We start from the raw sequence: 23,724 nt of genomic DNA, 5'->3' as shown, positions 1-23,724 counted from the left end.
GCTGGGGGAGGTTATCCGGAGGTGTGGGCTGAGGTGCCATCAATATGCGGATGACACCCAGCTCTACCTCTCTTTCTCATCAAACCCAGGTGAGGCAGTGGCTGTTCTGAATCAGTGCCTGGGCACGGTAATGGACTGGATGAGGGCCAATAAACTGAAACTCAATCCAGACAAGACGGAGGTACTGTTAGTGGGTGGTTCGTCTGCCCGGTGAGGTGATATTCAACCTGTTCTGGAGGGGGTTGCACTCCCCCAAAAGGATCAGGTTCGTAGTTTGGGGGTGCTCTTGGATCCAGAACTGTCACTTGAGGCACAGGTGAACTCAATGGCACGGAGCACCTTTTATCAGCTTAGGCTGGTATACCAACTACGCCCTCATCTGGACAGAGATAGCCTAGCTACAGTTATCCATGCTCTGATAAATTCTCCCAGGATTACTGCAATGCGTCATACGTGGGGCTGCCTTTGAAAACGGTCCGGAAACTTCAGCTGGTCCAAAATAGGGCGGCAAGATTGTTAACAGGGACTGGCCTGTGAGCTCATATTATGCCAGTACTTTTCCAGCTGCACTGGCTGCCAGTCCATTTCCGGGCCTGATTCAAAGTGCTGCTATTAACATTTAAAGCCCTTAACGGCTTGGGGCCAGGTTATCTGAAGGATCGCCTCCTCCCATATGTGCCTGCCCGGACCTTAAGATCATCATCAGCGGCCCTTCTCCATGAGCCCCTGCCAAAGGAAGTGAGGCGGGTGGCTACTAGGAGGAGGGCTTTTTCTGTTGTGGCACCCGGCTGTGGAATGAGTTCCCTAGTGAGGTTTGCTTTGCACCTACATTGTATTCCTTTCAGCGCCAGGTGAAGACCTTTTTATTTTCCCAGACATTTTAGCATTTTAGCTTTCTAAACTTTTATCTTTGCTGTTTTAAATCTGTATTTTAAACTCCTGCACTGCTGCTAGGTTTTATTGTGGTTGTATTGTTATATTGTGGTTTGAATGTTCTATATATTTTGAATTGTTTTATTGTGTGACGTTTGGTTTTAATTTTTGTGAACCGCCCAGAGAGCTTCGGCTATGGGGCGGTATAGAAATAAAAATAAATAAATAAATAAATAAATAAATGCATAGGATTCCAGCACAAGTTACTTTTGCAGGGAGGTTTGCACCTTTATGTTCTGCATGTTTACTCAGAAATAAGTCCTGAGTTGTGAGCATGGGACTGCAGGGTTAATACAGTGCCTACCCAATTCCGTCTAATGAATTGACTACCCTTTTAGCTCAGTCCTATGCATGTTTTGTCGTGTGTGTGGGGTGGGGTGGGTGGGTTGCATGAACTCTAGCTTCAGTGGTGAGGGAAAGGCACTTAGTACATGCTCAGAGTTTCTCCATAACTTAGTCCAAGTTTTGAAAACAGACTCATTGGCTGAATCCTGGTAAAGTCTTGGCACAAATGAAGTTAAGGGGAGGAAGCTACAATGAGAGCCTGTGCATAACAAGGAGGAGGTAGAGGAGAGTAGCACAAAAGAAGACATCTGTTTTTATGAAGAGTTGCTGGAGGATTGTAGGATGAGGAGGGATGGTTACATGGAGGGGAATAGAATTGGTAGGGGGAGAATGTAAATGCTCAGTGGTGAAAGAAAAGCATTCTGCATATGCTTAGAGGCACTTTATGTTTAAGAACATAAGAAAAGCTGCGCTGCATCAGACCAAGGTCCATCTAGTCCAGCATTCTGTTCACACATTGGCCAACCAGATGCCCACGGGAAACGCACAAGCAGGACATGAGTGCAGTAGCACCTTCTCACCCATGTTCCCCTGCTGCTAAAATTGGTGAAATGTAAATAAATTCTAGTAATTCTATATTTGCATGCATGTATATCCTTCAGGAACATTGCAGGTTTCTTGCCTGGGGGACACCTGTAATGACTGTGCATTTTCATACAAATTTACCAAAAAATTATTGGGGAAGGGGTGAAGGGAAGGGAAAGCAAATCACTCCCTCCCCAAATTGTAGAACTCTCCTTCCATATGAACTGCTGCACCTATCCTTCTAAAACTTTGCTGGTTTGTTACTTAGGGACACCTCTAGGCTGTCTGTAATTTTCAGAACAATGGTGCACAAGTAAAATAGGGATATAAATATGTCCTCTTTTGGAGACCTCAAAATGTCAAGGACACCCTTGCACAAAAACCCTTGTGGCTATCATTCTGAAATTTTGCAGACATGATTTCCTCTGATGGGGCAATGAATGCTGAAATTTTTATCCAATTCGTCCAAGTAATACAAATGTTATTGGAAGTTCCCTTTAAAAGGAAATAAAAAATATAAACCCTGCACCTATTTTTCTGAGATTGGGCAGGTGTAACCCTCTTCTAGGGGGCTACTATGCCTGAAATGATCATCCATTTCTGACCAAGAGAAAAAGGTTACACTTTTTTTTTCTAATTTCCCAGGGTAGTCAACAGGAAACATGAAGACTCATTTTTCTAAACCTTGATTCAGTTTTGGTGCTGAGCTGAAGTGGTCCGACTACAAATTGGCCCGAGCAGAAGCGGGATGTTTTCCAAAACACTGAATCAGGGTCTGAATTGAAGTGGGGCGGGTAGGTCAGTGCACACTTATGTATGTATGTAATCTATACACACACACAACCACACATACACACATATATATATTAGAGGTGCGCTTAGACTCGTGTGTGTGTGTGTGTGTGTGTATATATATATATATATATATACACGCAAATTTGTGTTATGGGCCTGTGCCCCGGATCTTTTAAGAATCTAGCAATACTCCTGCTCTCTGCACATTTAGCTCAGCAGAGTCATATTCTGTATGCGGGGCAAGTGAAAGTGACAAGGATATTTACAAGACGGGTATATGTCCCCTTCATGGATCACTGCCTTGTTGTGGCGAAGGGGCTTGCGTAACTAAGTGAAGCCATAAGCTATGCCGTACAGGGCCACCCAAGACGGACAGGTCATGGCTGAGAGTTCTGACAAAATGTGGTCCACTGGAGAAGGAAATGGCAACCCACTCCAGTATTCTTGCCAAGAAAACCCCATGGAACGTATCACAAGGCTAAAAGAGATGATGCCGGAAGATGAGCCCCTCAGGTCAGAAGGTGTCCAATATACTACTGGGGAAGAGCAGAGGGTATTTCCAAGTAACGCCAGAAAGAGTGAAGCGGCTGGGCCAAAGCCGAAAGGACACTCAGTTGTGGATGTGTCAGGTGGTGAAAAGAAAATCCGATGCTATAAAGAACAATATTGTTTAGGAACCTGGAATGTAAGATCAATGAATCAAGGTAAGCTGGAGGTGGTCAAACATGAGATGGCAAGATTGAACATCGACATCTTGGGAATCAGCGAACTAAAATGGACAGGCATGGGCGAATTTCATTCAGGTGGCCGTCATATCTTCTACTGTGGATAAGAATCCCTGAGAAGAAATGGAGTAGCACTCATAGTCAACAAAAGGGTGGGAAAAGCAGTACTGGGGTACAATCTTAAAAACGATAGAATGATCTCAGTACGAATCCAAGGCAAACCATTCAGCATCACAGTAATTCAAGTCTATGCCCCAACCACTGAGGCCGAAGAAGCTGAGGTTGATCGGTTCTATGAAGACCTACAACACCTTCTAGAACTAACACCAAAAAAAGATGTCCTCTTCATCATAGGGGATTGGAATGCTAAAGTAGGAAATCAAGAAAGCACCAGGATAACAGGCAAGCATGGCCTTGGTGTACAAAATGAAGCAGGACAAAGGCTAATCAAGTTTTGCCAAGAGAACACGCTGATCATAGCAAACACTCTTTTCCAACAGCACAAGAGGCGACTGTACACATGGACATCACCAGATGGTCAGTATCGAAATCTGATTGATTATGTCCTTTGCAGCCAAAGATGGAGAAGCTCTATAGAGTCAGTAAAAACAAGACCTGGAGCTGACTGTGGCTCAGATCATGAGCTTCTTGTTGCAAAATTTCGGCTTAAATTGAAGAATGTAGGGAAAACCACTAAACCATTCAGGTATGACCTCAATCATAGCCCTTATGAATATGCAGTGGAGGTGAGGAATAGATTTCAGGGATTAGACCTGATAGACAGAGTGCCTGACGAACTATGGACGGAGGTCCGTAACATTCTTCAGGAGGCAGCAACTCAATCCATCCCCAAGAAAAAGAAATGCAAGAAAGCCAAGTGGCTGTCTGAGGAGGCTTTACAAGTAGCTGAAGAAAGAAGGGAAGCGAAAAGCAAGGGAGAAAGGGGAAGATATATCCAACTGAATGCAGAGTTCCAGAGAATAGCAAGGAGAGACAAGAAGGCCTTCTTAAATGAACAATGTAAAGAAATTGAGGAAAACAATAGAATGGAAAAGACTAGAGATCTTTTCAAGAAAATTGGAGATCTCAAGAGAACGTTTTGTGCAAAGACAGGCATGATAAAGGACAAAGAAGGCAGGGACCTAACAGAAGCAGATGAGATTAAGAAGAGGTGGCAAGAATACACAGAAGAACTATACAGGAAAGATCTTAATGTCCCTGATAGCCATGATAGTGCGGCCACTGAACTTGAGCCGGACATCCTCGAGAGTGAAGTCAAGTGGGCCTTAGGAAGCATTACTAACAACAAAGCTAGCGGAGAGGACAGCATTCCAGCTGAGCTATTTAAAATCCTAAAAGATGATGCTGTTAAAGTGCTGCACTCAATATGCCAACAAATCTGGAACACTCAACAGTGGCCACAAGACTGGAAAAGGTCAGTTTACATTCCAATTCCAAAGAAGGGCAACGCCAAAGAGTGTTCAAACTACCACACAATTGCGCTCATTTCACATGCCAGCAAGGTGATGCTCAAAATCATACAAGCTAGGCTTCAGCAGTATGCGAACCAAGAACTACCGGAAGTACAAGCTGGGTTTCGAAGAGGCAGAGGAACTAGAGATCAAATCGCCAATGTTCGCTGGATCATGGAGAAACCAAGAGAATTCCAGAAAAATTTCTATTCTGCTTCATTGACTACGCTAAAGCCTTTGATTGTGTGGATCACAACAAACTGTGGCAAATTCTTAAAGTGATGGGAGTACCAGACCACCTTACCTGTCTCCTGAGAAACCTGTACAAGGGTCAAGAAGCAACAGTAAGAACCAGACATGGAACAACCGATTGGTTCAAAATTGGGAAAGGAGTACGACAAGGATGCATATTGTCACCCTGCTTATTTAACTTATATGCAGAGTACATCATGAGAAACGCCGGGTTGGATGAATCACAGGTCGGAATTAAGATTGCTGGGAGAATTATCAACAACCTCCGATATGCAGACGATACCACCCTAATGGCAGAAAGCGAAGAGGATCTCAAGAGCCTCTTGTTGAGGGTGAAAGAGGAGAGTGCAAAAGCTGGTTTGAAACTCAACATTAAAAAAACGAAGATCATGGCATCTGGCCCCATCACTTCCTGGCATATGGAAGGGGAAGAAATGGAAGCAGTGACAGATTTTACTTTCTTGGGCTCCAAGATCACCGCAGACGGTGACTGTAGCCATGAAATTAAAAGACGCTTGCTCCTTGGGAGGAAAGCTATGGCAAACCTAGACAGCATAGTAAGAAGCAGAGACATCACCTTGCCGACAAAGGTCCGTCTAATCAAAGCTATGGTTTTCCCAGTAGTAACGTATGGCTGTGAGAGCTGGACTATAAGGAAGGCTGAGCGCCGAAGAATTGATGCTTTCAAACTGTGGTGCTGGAGAAGACTCTTATGAGTCCCCTGGACTGCAAGGAGGTCAAATCAGTCGATCCTAAAGGAAATCAACCCTGAGTGCTCATTGGAAGGACAGATACTGAAGCTGAAGCTGAAATATTTTGGCCACCTAATGCGAAGAGAAAACTCTCTGGAAAAGACCCTGATGCTGGGAAAGATGGAAGGCAAAAGGAGAAGGGGACGGCAGAGGATGAGATGGCTAGATAGCATTACCGATGCAATGAATATGAACTTGAGCACACTCCGGGAGAGAGCGGAGGACAGGAAGGCCTGGCGTGCTATGGTCCATGGGGTCACAAAGAGTCGGACATGACTGAATGACTGAACAACAAATATGCCTCTGCGGGGCTACATAGCAGACAGGTGGCCCTGTGATGACGCACAGTTGCAATGACTGGCAATATATTTTTTAAAAAAATTACAATGTTTTGCCAAATTTCAAGGCTCCCCCCCCCCAATTGGACAAATAACAGTTCGTGTGAGGCTGCCTTTTTTCAAATAACAACATGCTTGAAGCTGCCTTTTGTGCAAATTGCCGCCATTTTTAAACAACCGAAATTTGTGAATTGGCTCAATCCGCCACAGAATGAGCCAGGGCCAGCAGAGGGAAATGGAATGAAATCTGGGAGGATGAGGTGGGAGAAATCTGTCAAGCTCCACCCCACAAATGATGTCCTCTGCCATCCCTATGTGGCCCTCCAGATGTTTTGGTCTACCACTCCCATGATCCTTTACCATTGACTGTGCTTGCTAGGGGTGATGGGAGTGATATGCAAAATATTGGAAGGGCCACAAGTTGCCCACTCTTGTGCTAAAAACAGCACAAACACCTTCATGGACATGAAAATTAAGCTGAGGCTGATGGCTTTAGTCTCTAATGTCTAATTAGACTCACAAGTTTTATAGCTACACACAGAAGACCACATATTCTATTGTGGTAATACATGAAATCCAGATCATCATCTTTATTTTCATATTTATATCTTAAGGCACAATCCTATGCATGTTTAGATAGAGAAAAGATCTACAACTTGCTGTCTGGAGGGCAGTTGTAGGCCTTTTCTGTGTCTAAACCTGCATAGGATTGTGCCTTTAATCACGCTTCCTGCCTGATGGCACTTGCTTTTTCCTGAAACAGCCCACTGGTCCTCATAGCCCACTAGCCCAGGATTGTCTATTCTGATTGGTGGTAACTCTCTGGCTTCACAGGTATAGGTCTTTCCCCATCACCTGCTACTTCATCCTTTATCATTTGGACATTCCTGGGGTTTAACGTGGGACTTCAGGCAGGCAAAGCAGGGGTGCCACCACTGAGCAGCTGTGTCCGCTCCTAATTTACAGTAAGACAGGCAAAGCTACAAAAGTTGATCATCACAGCAGTATTTGAAACAACTGTTTTAAAAACTGAACAAGGGGCAGCATCAAATGATAACATGTGGTCAGGAGACAAATACCATCTGTTGGCATAATCTCAGTAATTGCTAATCTCAGTAATCGCTAATTTAAGCCTACTCAGAAGTAAGCAGGACAAGGCTTCTGCAGGTCAACTCAGAAGTAAGCAGGACTGAATCACTCAGTAGCAGGTTCAGATAGAATCCTAAATACCAAGCCTCTGCATGCCTACGTACAAGCAAGCAGCTGTCCTGCCTGCAAAACGAACACCTCAGTCCTGTGCAGCAGCTCTCCTGCTTGTAAAATGCACAGTTCAAAAGTCTTTGCAACTGCTTGCCTCTTTGCAGGGTATTTAAAGGTTAATTGCCTTTAAATACCTTCTTATCTCCAACCAGTGATTGGAGGTAACAGCAAAAGAAGCTTGTGGGCTGGATGGGAAACTCCTGGGGGCCACATCTGGCCTGCAGGCTGCCCATCCTTGCTGCGTAGTAAGGGTAAGGCATCTGCCAGGGCTGCTGTATTGGTTAAGCAGCAGTGACAAACAGCCCATGTCAAACGGTGCCCTTGATTTGTGCATAATTACCCAGGTGCTCTGGCAACTTTGGTGTACTGTTCAAAACAGGCCAGAAGTGTGTATTAAAATTCATCCCAGGCTCTTGAAACTCTCTGAGCTTTAGGAATTTGTCCTTGTGTGTCCTATAACCTTTTGTCAAGCTGAGTTCTCACACTCTCCTTGTGTTAATAATGTTGGCATGTCTGGAGAACACGTCAGGGCAGAATGGGAGAGGGTGCCATTGCTTGGGGAATCGTCTGCCCATCCTTACTCATAGTTTGATGCAGAATATGGAACAGATGGGGGAGCAAGGGAGCAGAAACCTTCTGTCAGAGGGGATTCTCCTCTTTTCAAGCTTGTATTCCAAGTACTCGAGGGTTGAGATGCTGCGAGTGAGTGCAGGTGCTTTCAGATGAAGCATTTATCATGTAGTCGCCCTGCCGCAAACCCTGGATTTTACTAGGGGTCCAGACAACATCATGTTCCATTTGTCACCCTCCTATGTTTCCCCACCATTTCTTCCATTTTTTTCTTACTACAAAACATCTGTTAAGGAAGGAAAGATAGACTAGTTGCACAATGCCTTTTGATTGGTAGCACTAGTACCTGTCCATCTGGAAGCAGTGTGTGTGTGTGTGTGTGTGTGTGTGTACGGTCTTTAGTACCTTGTTTATTCCCTTTATCTCCTCCCCTTCCTCTGTTCAGCTTCCCCTCTTTGCCTCCTGCCTGGAATTCTTGCCTGGTGCAAACTCCCTTATTAAATAAGCTGCAAGCATTTGCCACCATTTGGAATCTTCAACAGTTAATGATTTTTAGAAAAAGGCTGCTTGCCTAGGAGGCACTGTACACTTTTGTTTGCAAAGATGGGTCTGCGGAATGGTGGGGGTGCTGTAAGTAGGGGTGAAATGGTGATGGGGGGGTGCTTAATCCTTCCTGAACCTGCTGCTTTTTAATGTTTTCCTCCAAGAACATGCTTACCCTGCAGCTGGGTTTTCCAGATCACCAAGTCAAAATGAGAGAAGGGTTAAAGCACCCTTGCCTGACGTTACCTCCTCTGCAAATTGTATCACCTGCATACACCTTCCTCCTGCTGCTTTGCATTGAAGATGTGGAAGCTGGGGTTCCCAGGTCTGTTTTGCCACTGTTTGCCACTGGAATTAGCATTAGCACTGAATCTCCCCGGGGTAATTCTCCTATCTGTGATATTCTTTCTTGCTGTTCCATAGGTCGTGCGTGGAAAATCTCTTTCTGCCTGAGAGCTGAATTCAATTTTGGAGAAGTTCTCAGGGGTCGCATTCCAGTGATGGGCGAGGCCAAAACACCCAAAATACCAGCATATTTTAACTTGCTGGAAACCTCCCCTTAGGAGTGACATTTCAGGCTGTTAGAATGGGAAAATAAATTACGGAAAACCACTGAATGATGAATGGTCAAGGAAATGGGGTGTGGCCAGGGAAAGAGGGCATGGCTATCTGGGATTTGGCCTTTGGACTTGAGGTTCGCCCCCCTTGGTTTACAGAATGCTATGAAGAGAGAGAGGGAGAAGAGGTCTAAAGAAAGCAGAATGCCAGCTGAGTGTGTGAGTCTATCAGTTAAGTCTATGGTTGAGAGCAGTGGAGACATACAATGATTCTGTGTCAGTCAGGGGAAAATAGTGGGAGGAGGAAGAGAAGGAATTGACCTGTTCAAGCCCCTGGCACCTTATAGTTCCAGCTGGGGTTGGGGGATTATGTGTAATGTGGTAAAAATACCCCTTCCCCCTGCATTATTATGATACTTTCCAGAATGTTATAGCAAAAAAAAAAAAGGGTCTGGGGAAAGGAAAGGACTGAATACACTGCAACATTATATTACAGGCCCCAGTTGTCATCTATGAATGTTAAATAGCACCAATCCCAATGTCGATCCTTTAGGGACCCCACCGTGGCAACTGATAATTCATTACTACCTTCTGAGTCCTGTTCTTTAAGCCGTTACCAATTAATAAGAGGACCTGTTTCTCTGTCCCGTGTCTGATACGTTACACATAGCCTTTGGTGGGAACTTTCTCAAAAGCTCTTTAGAGTGCAATTTTATGCATGTTTAGACAGAAAAAAGTCTTACACCTCCCAGCATGGCTGGGCAATGTGGGAGTTGTAGAGCTTATTTCTGTCAAAACATGCATAGGATTACACCTTTAGAAGTCCAAGATTACTGGATCACTCCCAACTGTTTTTGGCACTCTTGAAAGAATTCTAAATGTTGGATGTGGCTGGACTTAACTTTTGCAGAAACCATGCTGATTCTTTCTCAGGAAGGCCTGTTCTTCTAAATATCTGCTAAGTCTAGATGGCTTATTCTTCATTTTGCTGTCATACACTAGTTTTATGTTTCTTTCTAGTTACAGGGATGTTGAAAAGAACTTCCACAATATCTCTAACCGATGCTCCTACGCAGACCACTCTGGCAATGACGAAACTGAAGATGTCTCAGGAATTCTCCAGTGTACAGCAAATATACTCGGTACTGTGTACTTTTGTGTCATGTCCTCTTACTAGCTGGAGATGTTTTCTGAGTTTTCTTTCTTGTTTTATCTGTGAAGGCCCATTCTGCAGACATTGGCTTGTAGCTGGCATCATCAGTGTGTGGTAGTGTCAAGGTTGCTTCTGTGCATATAAGAATTGCTTTGTTGGATCAGCTCAGTTCCATCTAGCCCAGCATTCTGTTTCCTGCAGGGGTCAGCTAGATACCTTAGGAAGTAGGGCATGAAGGTGACAGATATATTGTACCACTGTACATTGAATATTTGACTCCACTTTGACTCCGCTTTGACCAAAATATTTGACTCCACTGATAAAATCCAGTTTGTTAGTACACTGACCATGGGGCCCCGGAGCACACATACACAGCTTCACTCAAGAAGGGACAGTTGGAAGATGCTATCTGTGCATTCCTTATTATGCACATGGTTTATTCCATCACCTTGCAGAGATGCAACAGACCCTCTTTATCCTTTGGAGCCCCTATGGGTCAGGACATAGATGCACTCTCTGCTTCTTGTTATTGGTGAGTTGCCAAGCCATGGGTTAATCTTTTAGTTACTTTAAAGCAATCCACCTCTTGTAAATGGGGTGTTGCAGTGTGGTGTTGATTGGCCAGATGTTGTGGGGCAGTGTGTGTGTGAAAGAGAGTTCCAAAATGTAACTTCAACCCCAGTCTGGAACAGTCATACTCTTAACAGTGCAGTCATAACCAGGCCTAACGGGAAGTAAGTCCCATGGAGGTCAGTGGGGCTTACTCCTGTGAGGCTAGGATTGCAGGCTAGGATGCCCTAGGTGAATTACATTGTTTCTCCAAGGTTAAATATTCCCAGATAGGAAAGATGGGATTCTGCTGGGTATGGACTGTAATAAGCTCACCCCACCCCCATCCTGACTGTGTTTTGTACCTCCTTGTGAAATCCCTACTGCTTGATTAAGTAAAGTCCCTTTTTAAGTAAAGTCCCTCTTGATTGGTGCCTAGAGCAGGCCTTTCTCTCCCATACTTCCCTCTTCTTCCTCCTCTTTGAGTGTGGCTGTTTCTTCCCTTTGCCAAGCACACCTTCGTGGCCTTTGGCTTCATTCTTTCTCATTGACTCTGCCCCAGCGACCATGCCCTTACCCATAAGCCTTTCTTCTCCTGATTTGGACAATTCCTGCTCTTTAAATTTCCCATCTAGCAACAAGGCTCCTTTTTTTACATAATCACACCCACTTAACATGCACCTGTATTAGTGTGAGAGTCACTTTCTCTAGGGTTGCCCTTACGCCAGCTGGAGCATGGAAGGCTCCTGAAACGTGGTTCTTCCTGCTGGTGTATTTAGATCACAGCCAGGCAATGAAGCAGGAACTTCAGCCACGCAAGTGCCATTGAAAGGCACTTGTAGGAGAAGATCAAAATGGATTTTATACTAAGTTCCCCATTAATTTTTCTAGGGCAGCCTTCCCCAACTTAGTGCCCTCCAGAAATTTTGGACCACAACTCCCAAAATTCCTCACCATTAGTTATGCTGGCTGGGGCTGATGGGAGTTAAATTTCTAAACGTATGGAGGGTCCCAGGATACGGAAAGCTGCTCTAGGGCACATCGGAGAGACATTCCTGGTGGATTGCTTATTTAGTGCCTTTCCAGCAATTTGCAAGCTGCTTGAACACTTCTTCCATTTTACTTCATGATTCTCGCACTTTAACTTCATAGTGTGTTGAAAGCTGTGCAAGGAAATTCTCACTGTTTGCAAATATTATAGGAGCCCCTTTGCCTCCTACCTCTTGCATATGCGTTTTTAAGTGAGTGAATTCATGGCCAAATAAGCAGGGCTTCCCCACTGCACTGCGGTCATGTCTTGCAATGGTAATTGAAGCTTTCAGTAATTGACCTATTTTGTGCCTTGGCAGAAAATTTGGCAATTTTGCCCATGGGTAGAATGTAGATGGCTATGATGCTTGCTGGAAAAAAAAATAATGGGACTCTCTGGTGGGTCCAACTGAATATGTCCTTTGCATATGTGCATCCTCTCTCTCTCTCTCTCTCTCTCTCACACACACACACACACACACACACGGTGTCCAACCTCCAACTACATAGTGCTTCATAGCTTGCAATGGGAGCCCAGCCCATAGACAAGCCCCAGATCATGTTAAAGGAAAGTTGAGACATAAATATTTTAAATAAATAAGTAACAGTGGTGTAGAAGTAAACAATGGTTCATAAATCAGGAGACGGGCTCATGAATGAATGCTTCCTCCCCTCCCCGCAGTGACTTTCCCTTTCTGGTGTTAACCCCAGTTTCACATCACATGTTCACTGACACAAACCTGGGGTTCCCTTGTAAATTGGAGACTGTAGTCATGGTTTGAAGTGGGGTTTCAAACTGTGGTAATAAGGGAATCTGGATTACCTTAACCATAGTTTACGTCAGAGCACATGTAATGTGAAGTCATGCTTAATGCTATAAAGCAGGGCTGTTGAACTTCTTTCAGCCCAAGGTCCAAATTACATTTCAGAGGAGCTCTCGGGGGCCACATTCCAGTGGTGGGTGGGGCCAAAGATATAAGGGGTGTGGCCAAAATACCAGCATTTGGGGGGAATAACGTTCTTACTGCCAGTAACTAAACCTTAAAAAAAGGTAAAGGTAAAGGTGTCCCCAACCAGTCGTGTCCGACTCTAGGGTGTGGTGCTCATCTCCATTTCTAAGCCGAAGAGCAAGCGCTGTCCGAAGACGCTTCCGTGGTCATGTGGCCGGCATGACTGAACACCGAGGTGCACGGAACGCTGTTACCTTTCCCGCCGAGGCGGTACCTATTTATCTACTTGCAATTTCTTGCTTTCGAACTGCTAGGTTGGCAGAAGCTGGGACTGAAGACGGGAGCTCACTCCGTCACGTGGCACTCGGGTCTCGAACTGCTGTCCTGCTGACCTTCCGGTCTACAGTTCAGCATCTTAACCACTAAGCCACTGCGGCCCTTAACTAAACCTTAGGGCATTTCAACCTTTCAGAATGGGTGGGTGGAGGACTTCACAAAAGCCAGAAAACCACCAAATGACTGGTGGTTAGGGGAAAGGGGATGGGGTCAGGGGAAGGGGTGTGGCCATCCGCAGAACCCTGGAAGGCCAGATTGAGACCCCAGGTGGGCCAGATTTGGCCCACAGGCCTGAGGTTGTGCACCCTGCTATAAAGGCTCAAATCCTGTGCACACTTACTTGAGGCTCAGCCCCATTGAACTCAGAGGAATTTGTATCTGAGGCAAAGTGCATAGGGACAGTCTGCCTGTCTGCAATCCTAAACAGATAAACTTGGAATTAAATCCTGTTGAAATTAAGAGGATATACTTCTGAGTAATCACGGTGCAGGCTCTAAAGACTTAGCTGTTGCTGTTACTTTGTACTTATCCTTGCTGCTGGTTTTCTTTGGCATCTCCTGTCCTGCACGTTCTGTTGATGTGTGAGTAATTAGGCTTGGACAGCAAGATTCCTGTATGTACTATTTATGAAATGTATAACCCTTCTTTCCACCAATATAGTCTCCAAGCCTTTCAAGTACTATTAAAAGTGTTAAACCATTCTTAAAAATACCCATAAAACAGATCAAGTCACACAACCTAAAAAACAGAAGCTACCTTTAAAAAAAAAATTGAAGCAGATAAACCATATTAATTATTCGCTCAGGTGAATAGGATGAACTTTAGCTGGAGATCTAAAGCTAATAATGATGATTGCAGCAGAACATGTCTGGAGAGAAGAAGGAGTTCTATCACTGGGAGGCCACCACAGAAAAGACCTTAACCCCGGTAGCCACCCAGCAAAGGGCCTGTGATGACATCCTCAACTGATGGGAAAGTTTGTATAGGTGAAGGTAGTGTAAACCACAGCCTGTTGCCCAAACATGTGGCCACAGGGGATTCTTAAACTAGAGCCAATGCCTTTCCAGAGATAGCTTTCCTTCTTACTCATGTCAAGTTCCACCCACACCATGCAGTGATGTCAGAGCTATCAATCTTGCATATTCGTGGAAGCAAACCTTCTCGCTTTTCCTGGCCTGCAGATGTCCGAACTAAAGCAGGTGTGGACAGTGTTCAACGTGAAAAGTAGTAGGACTGGCGTGGCCCACGCTTTTCCATTTTTCAAACCATCAGCAGCTCCTGCATCTTTGATTATCGCAAAATCCCCACATCCCACAACGAATGCTTTTAAAATACAGTAGGTTGCAGAGCTGACCCAAGATATTTTGCTGCCTGAGGCAATAAACAGGATGGTGCCCCTTCCCATTCCACGCACAAAAGCTGACTGGAATGGTCATTAAATCTTTCTCCAACACCGGTGATGGGATGATGTTTTCCACTGCACCCGAAGGCATCAGGGGAGCTTAGGGGTTACAGGGCAGGCCTTGTGGCACGCAGTTCTCTCTTCCAGCACCTCCCAGCATTGTCACCTGAGGGAACTGCCTCACTCTGCCTAATGGTAGGGCCGGCCCTGCCAGGTTATATCCAGACTAAGTTATTTACTCTTAGTTCTCCTTGGCTTAGCTCGGTTCACATCTGTGCATGAAAGATGCAGCGTCCTTGAGGGAAGCTGAGCTCTTGATAAAGGAAGGTGCCTCAGACGGTTTCCCATCTAGTATTGCCTACTGTGAATGCTGGGATTTCACGAGGATCTTAAACAGAGGTTTTTCCTGTCACCTGCTACCTAATGCTTTTAACTGGAAATGTCAGGAATTGAATCAGGGACCTTCTGCACAAACAAGCCTGCATTCTACCATTATGCTATGGTCGTTCTTCAGGGGTGCCATTCAGTGGAGAAAGGGAAGCTGCTGCCTCCATTTTTCAGACCATCAGGATTTCTTGCTTCTTTGATTATCACAAAGTCTAAGAATCCCACAATGAATGCTTTGAAAATATGCTCAGCTGGATCCAGACTAAATTAGTGAGAAGATAACAATTTGGATCCAGCTCACTGTTGGTTTTTTTGGTTTTTTTTTTTTTGCAATTTAGGGCACAGTCCTATCATATTTGGACAGAAAAAAAGTCCTACAACTCCCAGCATGGCTGGGGAATGCTGGGAGTTGTAGGACTTTTTTTTCTGTCCAAACATGCATAGAATTGCATGCTTAGTCTTGAGTATATTCATTGCTGTGGATTTTCTGGAAAATTTTTGAATTGGAAACTTTTGCAATGCTCTAAACTGATTGGGTCCTGATTTAGCAGGTTTTACATATTTAGTAAACAAGCTAAAAAATAAAAGGTAAAGAAAAGTATATCATATTAATTTTGCAGATTGTATAAACATCTCTAATTCCCCCCTCCTCCAGTAAATCAAAAATATTAATTTACATAATATTTATTTAAAATATGTATTAGGAAAAAATAAATTAAATGCACTTAGGGTGCAGTCCTAGGTACCAGGGGTTGGCAACTTGTGGCCCTCCAGATTTTGTTGGATTACAGATCCCATCATCCTTCACCATTGGATATGTTGGCTAAGGCTGATGGGAAATGCAGTCCAACAACATCTGGAAGGCCACAAGTTGTCCACTCTTGCGGTACATATTTCCTTGGGAGTAAGCCCCACTGAACTCAGCAGGACTTACTTCTGAGTAGACATATACTGGATTGCTCTGTCAAGGTGGTTTAAATGTTGTTTTCAAACAAATCCGAAGCTTTAGTTGGAGATGATTTTTATTGGAATGCTGGTAAATATTTTAAGACAGCACAACTGAGTAGCACAAACTTTCATACATCGTGTAGACGTTAAGAAAGAAAATAGCGACACTGAAAGTGTTAATATGCCAACTTTGGCATGTCCAAAGAACTGTGCATTTTCATTGCATGCTAGGGACAGTCACTGGTAAGAGGTTAATTACAACTTTGAAACTGCCGAGTTTGATTAGCACGGTATCCATCCATAATGTTACTAATTTTTTGTGTGGAAACATTTCCTTTTTAGAAATGGAAAAATTTCTGCCCCACATCACTGAACATATTAAAGTTCAGGCCTTTGAACTTTGCCATGACTGACTTCTGCTCGGTCTTCTTTGCTCCCTCCTCCTCCACGAATGGTGTCTCTGACGTCAATGCTCATATGCCCCATTTCACACCCCCTTGACAGCTTTCCTTAAAAGCTAGTGATATTTGGAAGCCGTTTCTTTCTTCCTGCCCCTGGATATCCTTGTTAGTGAAAGAAGACTGGCAACGGGTGGGAGTGGGAAGGATGGTCTCCATGGAGATTGGGCCTTTGGAAAAATCTTCCCAGCATTCCTTGCCCCAGTAGGCAAGAGGCCGCCTTGAACACTTGCAAATGTCAAAGGTATTGCTGCAAATAGATCTGGTGGTTCTTAGAAAAGTCATTTTTCCTTGTTACTCTTTCCCCTCTTGATGCTGTTGAGCATAGAAGAAACTGTTTACCTGAAGAGATAATTGTGATTGAAGGGTGAAAGGCTTAAAAGTGCCACTCCTCTGAAAGGGTAGGAAAGTGCAGATGATTAGCAGTCATCTTAAAATAGATGGTCTGTAAGCAGCCACCTTTAAGGTAATAGTTTACCCGAGCAAGACAACATTTGGTGCAAGTTGTCATTTGGCCGATCGTTCAGCAATCTCAGCTCTCAGTAGTGACCTTTTTACTGATGAAATCATGAGATTTTGTGATGAGAGCTTGAAAAGGATGACGACGTGTGTCTCTGTGTGCGTGTTTTAAAAAGAAATTGTACAGCTTGCAGGCACTGTCGTCTTTCTAATAACAATTATACCGGCATGTCTTTCAGGTAGATTGTGGGCAGTGTGAAAGGCGTTCTCGCTTTTCTGAACATTACAGTGGTGGGTGGGGGGAGGCAGGGGCATTTGGTTTCCCTTGTTAGTTCTCTAGCGATTGGCACAAAACTGTAGGGCAACGGTAGGTCTGCTCACCGTCAACCAGGGCGCAGCACTTTTTCAGCCCTGAGGGTCACATCTGGTGTTGGCAGGGGTCCTGGGGGCCGCACACATGCATGCGCGTGTGCGCACACACTTACTGAGATGGCAAGACTTTAACCTTTCCCCTCATTGCAGTGATAGCTGCAGGATTGCTGGGCTGGGCTGGGAGGTTAAATCCTCCTCTTCTCTCCAAAGACCCGACTGGCAGTGCTGCTTCCGCGTTGCCATTCACATTGAGGAAAGACCGGTGCTGGCTGCTTTGGGTCACTGGGGGAGAGGAAGGGGACTTAGCCTCCTCGCACTTCCCCAGCAACCCTGGCCAGCAGAGCTGCTGCTGCTGCATCACAATTAGCATTGCAGAAACAGCGATGCTCTTGCCTCGTTCTCCCCTCCCAGCAACCCTGACTGCTTTAACCTCCCCCTCACACACACACACACACACACATACCCCGTGACTGGACCAGCAGTACTCCCATGTGCCATCAGAGCATGGAAACAGCGATGCTGGCTGCTTATGTGTAGGTGGGAACCTGGCGGTGGTGACAGGGGGCATCGGGGCCACGCTCCAGGCCTCTGAGGTGTGCATTACTGGTGTAGACTGTAGACTTAGATTGGCAGCTGGACGCCCCAAGGCCCAATCTGGCCATTTAGGGGAAGTGTCTGACTCCCCAATTGCTAGCTTAGATCCTAAAGCGTATGTTACTTTAAAGACATAGCTAACACCTATATCTTTTTTCTTTCTTTTTTTTACTCTAATGTAAGAGTAAAGTCCCCAACCCAGATTGAGAGCCTAGCTTTGGGGAGGGGGAGGGGATCTCCCCCGCCCAGTGCTCCAGTTCCAATCTGGTTTGGGGGCCCCATGCCTGCAATTTGTATTGCCAAATAGTGATCCATTAAAGCAAATAGAGATAGAGGTTAAAGCGCCCTTATGCCTCATGCAAGGGTATTGGTCTGGATTTATGGGTTCGGAGTAGGGAGTTGCAGCCTTTGCCCTCTACCCTTAATTCCATTGGCAGTGTTTCCAAGAAATGTAAGTGCTGTATTCCGTCAGAAGTGGCAATAAGCTAGATCAGTCTTGCCAAATTTGTCTTACCAACTCACCAAATTGATGCCCATTCGCCTCCTGCCTCTCTTCCCCCCAACATCACTGCCATGCGATGGTCCCAGGCATGGTCTGAAGGCACATGAGACAGCTACCTTGCTGAAACTAAGCAGGTCTTGGTCTGGTCAGGGCTTGCAGGGGAGACCACTGGGGACCACATGTAGCCACCTTGAGTTCCACGATGGAAGAAAGGTGGGATATAAATGAAATAAAAATAAATAAATAAAGTGACAGCGATGTCATACTGACATGTCTCTTCATTTGATGTGCAGGCTTGAAGTTTGAAGAGCTGCAAGAGAAATTTGGGGCGGAATTCTTCAACATCTGCTTCGACGAGAATGAGCGAGTTCTCCGAGCGGTGGGGGGCACCTTGCAAGATTTCTTCAATGGCTTCGATGCTTTGCTAGAGCACATCAGGACTTCGTTTGGAAGGCAGGCCACTTCAGAGTCCCCTTCTTTCCTATGCAAAGAGCTCCCTGAAGGCAACCTGGTGCTCCACTACTTCCACCCTCATCAGATAGTTGGTTTTGCCATGATGGGTATGGTGAAGGCAGCGGCGAGGAAGATCTACCAGCTGGAAGTCGAAGTGGAACAGATTGCAAATGAGAAACTGTGTCCCGAGGACTCGAACCCAGGCAACTGCAGTTGTCTCACTTTTCTTATCAAAGAGCACGAAAATGCAAATATCACAAAAGCACTTCCTCTCGGGACCTCCCAGTCCCCCTCAGACCTGAGGATCAGCATCAGCACCTTCTGCCGAGCCTTCCCCTTCCATCTGATGTTTGATCCCAGCATGCTGGTGCTGCAGCTTGGGGAAGGACTCAGGAAGCAACTCCGTTGCGAAGCTCACAAGATGCTGAAATTCCAAGACTGCTTCGAGATCGTTTCTCCAAAGATCGGGGCCACGTTCGAACGAGTCCTCCTGAGACTGTCTACGCCCTTTGTGATCCGAACCCGACTTGAAGCCTCTGGATCTGAAAATAAAGATAAGGTAAGAATGTTCATTTAGTCTTGTAAAAGAGGGATGGTAGTGCATGGGTGTATGAATAACCTAGCGATGAAATTGGAGAGAAAACAGCTTGTTAAGGGCCAGACTAGATAAAATACTTTCCATGATCAGATCTTCCACTTTAAATAAACAAACCAGTGCAACTGGGGCAGGGCTAAATTAGATCAGGGTCACAGTGCTGGAGGAGAAGGGGTTAACACATTTCCTTGCCCTGGCTTCCTGGTCTAATGCCCTCCTCCCCCTTCCACTGCCACACTTGCCATTTTCTCTATGGGAAAAATGCACAGGTCCAAAGTGGCAAATAGCAGCTTAAGGGAGGCAGATGGGGACCCTCACCACCCCCAGCACTGCTCCCCCAGTCTGATTCACCCTCTTGCATAGCTGGCTTTAGTTAAAAACAAAGCAAAGCATGAGAGCGTCTGATCACTGATTTCTCAGCATCCTGTCTAGTTTGGTCACAAGTATAGATTTATTTAATGCTCATTTAAGTATCTAAGCTACAAGTGGTACTGGTGCAGCAGCATTAGCTGATGAAAGGTGCTTTATGCCCCTGAGGCCACTTGAGCCACGAAGGAGAGAGCTGGATCTAACAGCACCCCCAGATTATGAACCCAATCCTTCAGGGAGAGAGCAAACCTAGCCAGAACAGGCCAAGCATCATCACTCAGCACAAGTGAAAACCTGCTGACAGCATTTCTGTCTTATCAGGGGCCAAGCAATAGACCTCCACACCAGATGTTGGAAAGCAGGTAGAAATAGATCTATTTATTTATGTACAGTATTTGTATACCACTCCACATCCAAAGACTTCAGAAGCAGTGAACAGCAAACAGGGTAAAGAGTAAAAACACCATGTTCAAATAATTTTTTTTTTTAAATAGAGTTCTTATAAAACCAAGATGAATAAACTGTGGCTGGTCACTCAAGGAAGGCTTCCTGAAATAGCAATGTTTTCAGGAGGTGCTGAAAGCAACACAACGTTGGTGCCTGCCTGACCTCCAAAGGCAGCGGATTCCATAGGAAGGGGGCCACCACACTGAAGGCTCTTTTCCTTGTGAACTCCAGTCGGGCCATAGGTCCACGTGGAACCACCAGGAACATGCCTTCTGATGACCTCGGTGACTGGGGAAGGTTGGTAAGGGAAATAGAAGCACAGGGCTCTCCAAGATATACCATGATCAGTTGTATCAATAGTTGCTGAGAGGCTCAAGAGAATGAGCCTTTTGGTCTAAGCAGGACTAAATTTGAATTCTATCCGTTTTCTCCGGAATATCTTTTTCAATTAGTACCTGCTTGATCTTGTTAAACTAGGCAATGTGGCACCCATGGGCAGCACTGCACCCTCAGACACTGGTGGTCTTGGCACTCACTGTGGTGCCCTACCCTTCCCACTTTTTATTTTTATTTTTCTAAAACAACACAGTTTCTTATTAGCAGCTGGGATTGCTTCACCGCAAAGTGAGGGCCTCTAGCTGCTCTCATCTTCTTTTCCCATGAATGCCCCTGAGGCTCAGACATCCTTCAGAAATGAAGATGGCAGGTGGCTGCAGGCCAATGCTTTCATCTTCAGTGTGCCCATTTTGTGATGGTGCCCAGGACAGTTTCTCAGATGGCCCCAAAGTGTGGCCTATCCCAGAACTAAGACAGGCCACACAACCAGAACTTCAAGTTTTTTGTATCAGCCTGGGCACTGTGTTCCACCATTAGCAAGCCCAGGTCGTGGTGCTCAGGAGGACAGAACTGGCCCTGTCATGTCTGTATTAATCTGCGTTCCTGATCTTGTCAGGATCCGTACCAGAATAGATTCAGGATAAGCCAAAGTGAGACAAAGTCACTTTAGTTTAACAATGTACTGATTACACATGTGATAGTAAATGGATGCAGAAATAAAGCAAGGCAAAGAACCTCACACATCCCTTGTGCTGACTGGAGCTGTTGACTCCCCCCGCACAGCCACGCATGTATGTGGGCCCCAGTCAAGACACATAGGACGCCTCTCCATAGGCCGATAATCAATTCCCCAAGTTGGTATGCTCGCAGATTCCCCTTGAGGCGAGACCAACTTGGCATGATTTAAGCAGTGCTGATATACTTTCTCTTCCATGCCCTAGGGGATGCATAACACATCACAGTCAAGGCAATAGGCCCCAAGATTCCAGTCTGGGCTTGGAAGCTTCCCAGGTCTTCATGGAGACACAGCACTGTGCTCTTATCTGAGGGACCAGGGCAACCTGGAAAGAATCAAACAGCTTCACATTTGTTGACATACAAAACTGGCCTTGTCTGGCACCTGCACTCCCGTGTAAGGCAGCCTACTTAATTACCTAGAAGCCGCCATCTATACTGTGTTAACACAGGCCTCTATGCACTTAACAAACTGTGTAGAACGTGACTGTGGAAACTCGCTATACTCTTCACCATCTTCTGGTGTAACCCACGAACAGTGTCTCGTTGCTGATTCCTGGTTTATACTGTCAGGGTCATTTTGAGGAGTGCCATTTCTTTCTCTTCCTTTCTTTCTGGTGTGGAGTGTTGTTGTTTTTTTGGTTCTCCTCCCCTAAATAAGTTAAATATGAACTAATGCCTTTTCACTGACTGAAGGACATTGTTTAAAAAGGCGTTTCGCTCAAAAGGACTCTTTTATCAATATTTATTCTGCCTGTGTTGCAAACCCTATAGGTGAGATCCTAGCTGAGTAATTTGAAATCCATCACTCATCGCCTTGAATTGTGCTTTTTGTCCATATTTAATTTCCTTTAAAATTCAAATGGAGTGGCCTGAAAGTCATTGTACCATGAGGGGCATCCTTCAGATATTATCTCATAGCTTTAATTCTTCCTTCATTCACGGTAACTGTGAATGGGGGCGGGGGTGGGGAGTTGACACTGTTTCTGTCGGCATCTGCAGCTCCACAGAAAAATCCCAGAATCAAATTCTGCATGTGTCCGTTCCTTCTGCTCATATCCCCCAACGTTTGCTTGTCAAAATGTATTTAGGCTCTGATGATTTCCAAAATGAGTTACCCTGGCTAATTTGGCAGCTGCCAGCGGCTGTTGAATGCGTCATGTGAAACAATAGATGACAACATAGCTTTTAAAAAAAGAAGATCCCCAACCACACTAATGGCTGTGCTGCTTTGAACTTTAAAACACCTTGGATAGGCAGATGACATTTTTAATTAGGAATGTGCGAAGCTCCAAGGATATTTCTGCCAAAGAGTGACATTGTGTGTTCGTGGCATTTATGTGGAAAAGCAGATACGTATTTTTTGCAAGGGAAGAATTTTCTAAACGCTTCATTTGCATGTTAGTTTACATCCCCCTAGCACATGCCCGTTGTTCCCCATTCAAAGTACAGACCAACGTGCTTTTGCTAATGTTGTTCTGTCATAATGTGAACAGGCATTCTGTTGCTTATTGTTGTCCCCTGTCAAACTGCTGGGTGTCTTGCTATTTCACTCCATGCTGGCTGTTGCTCAAAAGACTGGGCTATTGCACATCCATGTCCGTTTCATATAATGGCAAACTGTTGTGGAATATTTAGTGGAAAGTTACCATTTCTTCACAGTTTTATAAACAACAACCCAAAACAGATCTACAGTTACAATTCAGAAACGTTTCTTTATTTCGGTCTGCAAATATGTAATTTTGGCTTCTGAATATACACAATTTGTTGCATCCTTCTATTTAACTTGGCTTTCCTCAGGTATGTTAGTAAAAAAAAAAGATTACTATTTGCAACCATTGTGATGAAAATGTGCATCATTACAAGGCCTGATAAGCAAAGTTGATCAGAACGTTTTCCATCACCGCTGGGAACAAAGTCTTCCATGAAAAATTAAATGCCACACACAAAGGACCTTCTTTGGAGCATGTCATGTCTTCACCTTCTTGCCTTTAGAGTTTATAAAAAGTTATAAATTCCCTCAAATTACGTGGGCTTGGTTTATGAAATCTGTAGGGGATGTAAATTGAGGCCAGCAGGACCAAACCTTTTATATCTGTTTTTTCTACTTAGTTTGTTTTTTTTTCCTTTTGATGGTTGCCTTCTGAAATTAAGAGGTGTGGTGTAAATATTGGAAATGACAGTCTTTAAATGAGTGCAAGCTAGTGCTGTTTTTTAAACTATCGCCATCTTTTGCTCAGAAATTTTAAGAAATTTTGATTTGCCAGTGGACCACAAATTTTCGCTAGCCTTAGCCAATGTAGATTTATGCTGGCCTTAGTAACCAGCCAAAATTTGTTGAAGAGGTGGGTGTTGTCTCTGATGTTATACTCTGCTTCGGTGGCATTTGGAAGCAGTAAATGCTTCTGAAGCTCAAGATGGCAGCAGGGAGGAGAGTCCTCATCCTTCAGTCTGTAAGTGGGAAAACATGATGGGAAAGTTGAAGGGTGAGGAGGAAGAAATGTTAAGCTGAAGTCGAGCAGGGGCGTGTGTGTGTGTGGGGAAAAGAACTGTTGTGGAACACAACCAGCATTGAGCAGACTT

The 23,724-nt window shown here is 44.9% G+C and overlaps 1 protein-coding gene across 1 annotated transcript in view; it reads left to right on the top strand.

Annotated features, from left to right (window-relative positions):
* GUCY1A2 (guanylate cyclase 1 soluble subunit alpha 2) overlaps window positions 1–23,724 on the top strand; it is a 238,188-nt gene that overhangs the window by 38,354 nt on the left and 176,110 nt on the right. The window contains exons 3-4 of the mRNA XM_084841630.1: window positions 10,088–10,209; window positions 18,500–19,218. Coding sequence (XP_084697756.1) covers window positions 10,088–10,209; window positions 18,500–19,218 — 841 coding nt within the window. The remainder of the gene's footprint in view (window positions 1–10,087; window positions 10,210–18,499; window positions 19,219–23,724) is intronic.

This window comes from Heloderma suspectum, chromosome 3, assembly GCF_057233095.1.
Source record: "Heloderma suspectum isolate Gila_16-S chromosome 3, 16-S_ref, whole genome shotgun sequence".
In the NCBI taxonomy this organism is placed as follows: domain Eukaryota; kingdom Metazoa; phylum Chordata; class Lepidosauria; order Squamata; family Helodermatidae; genus Heloderma; species Heloderma suspectum.
Note: the sequence above shows the minus strand (reverse complement) of the source record. Positions and strands in the feature narration are given on the sequence as shown.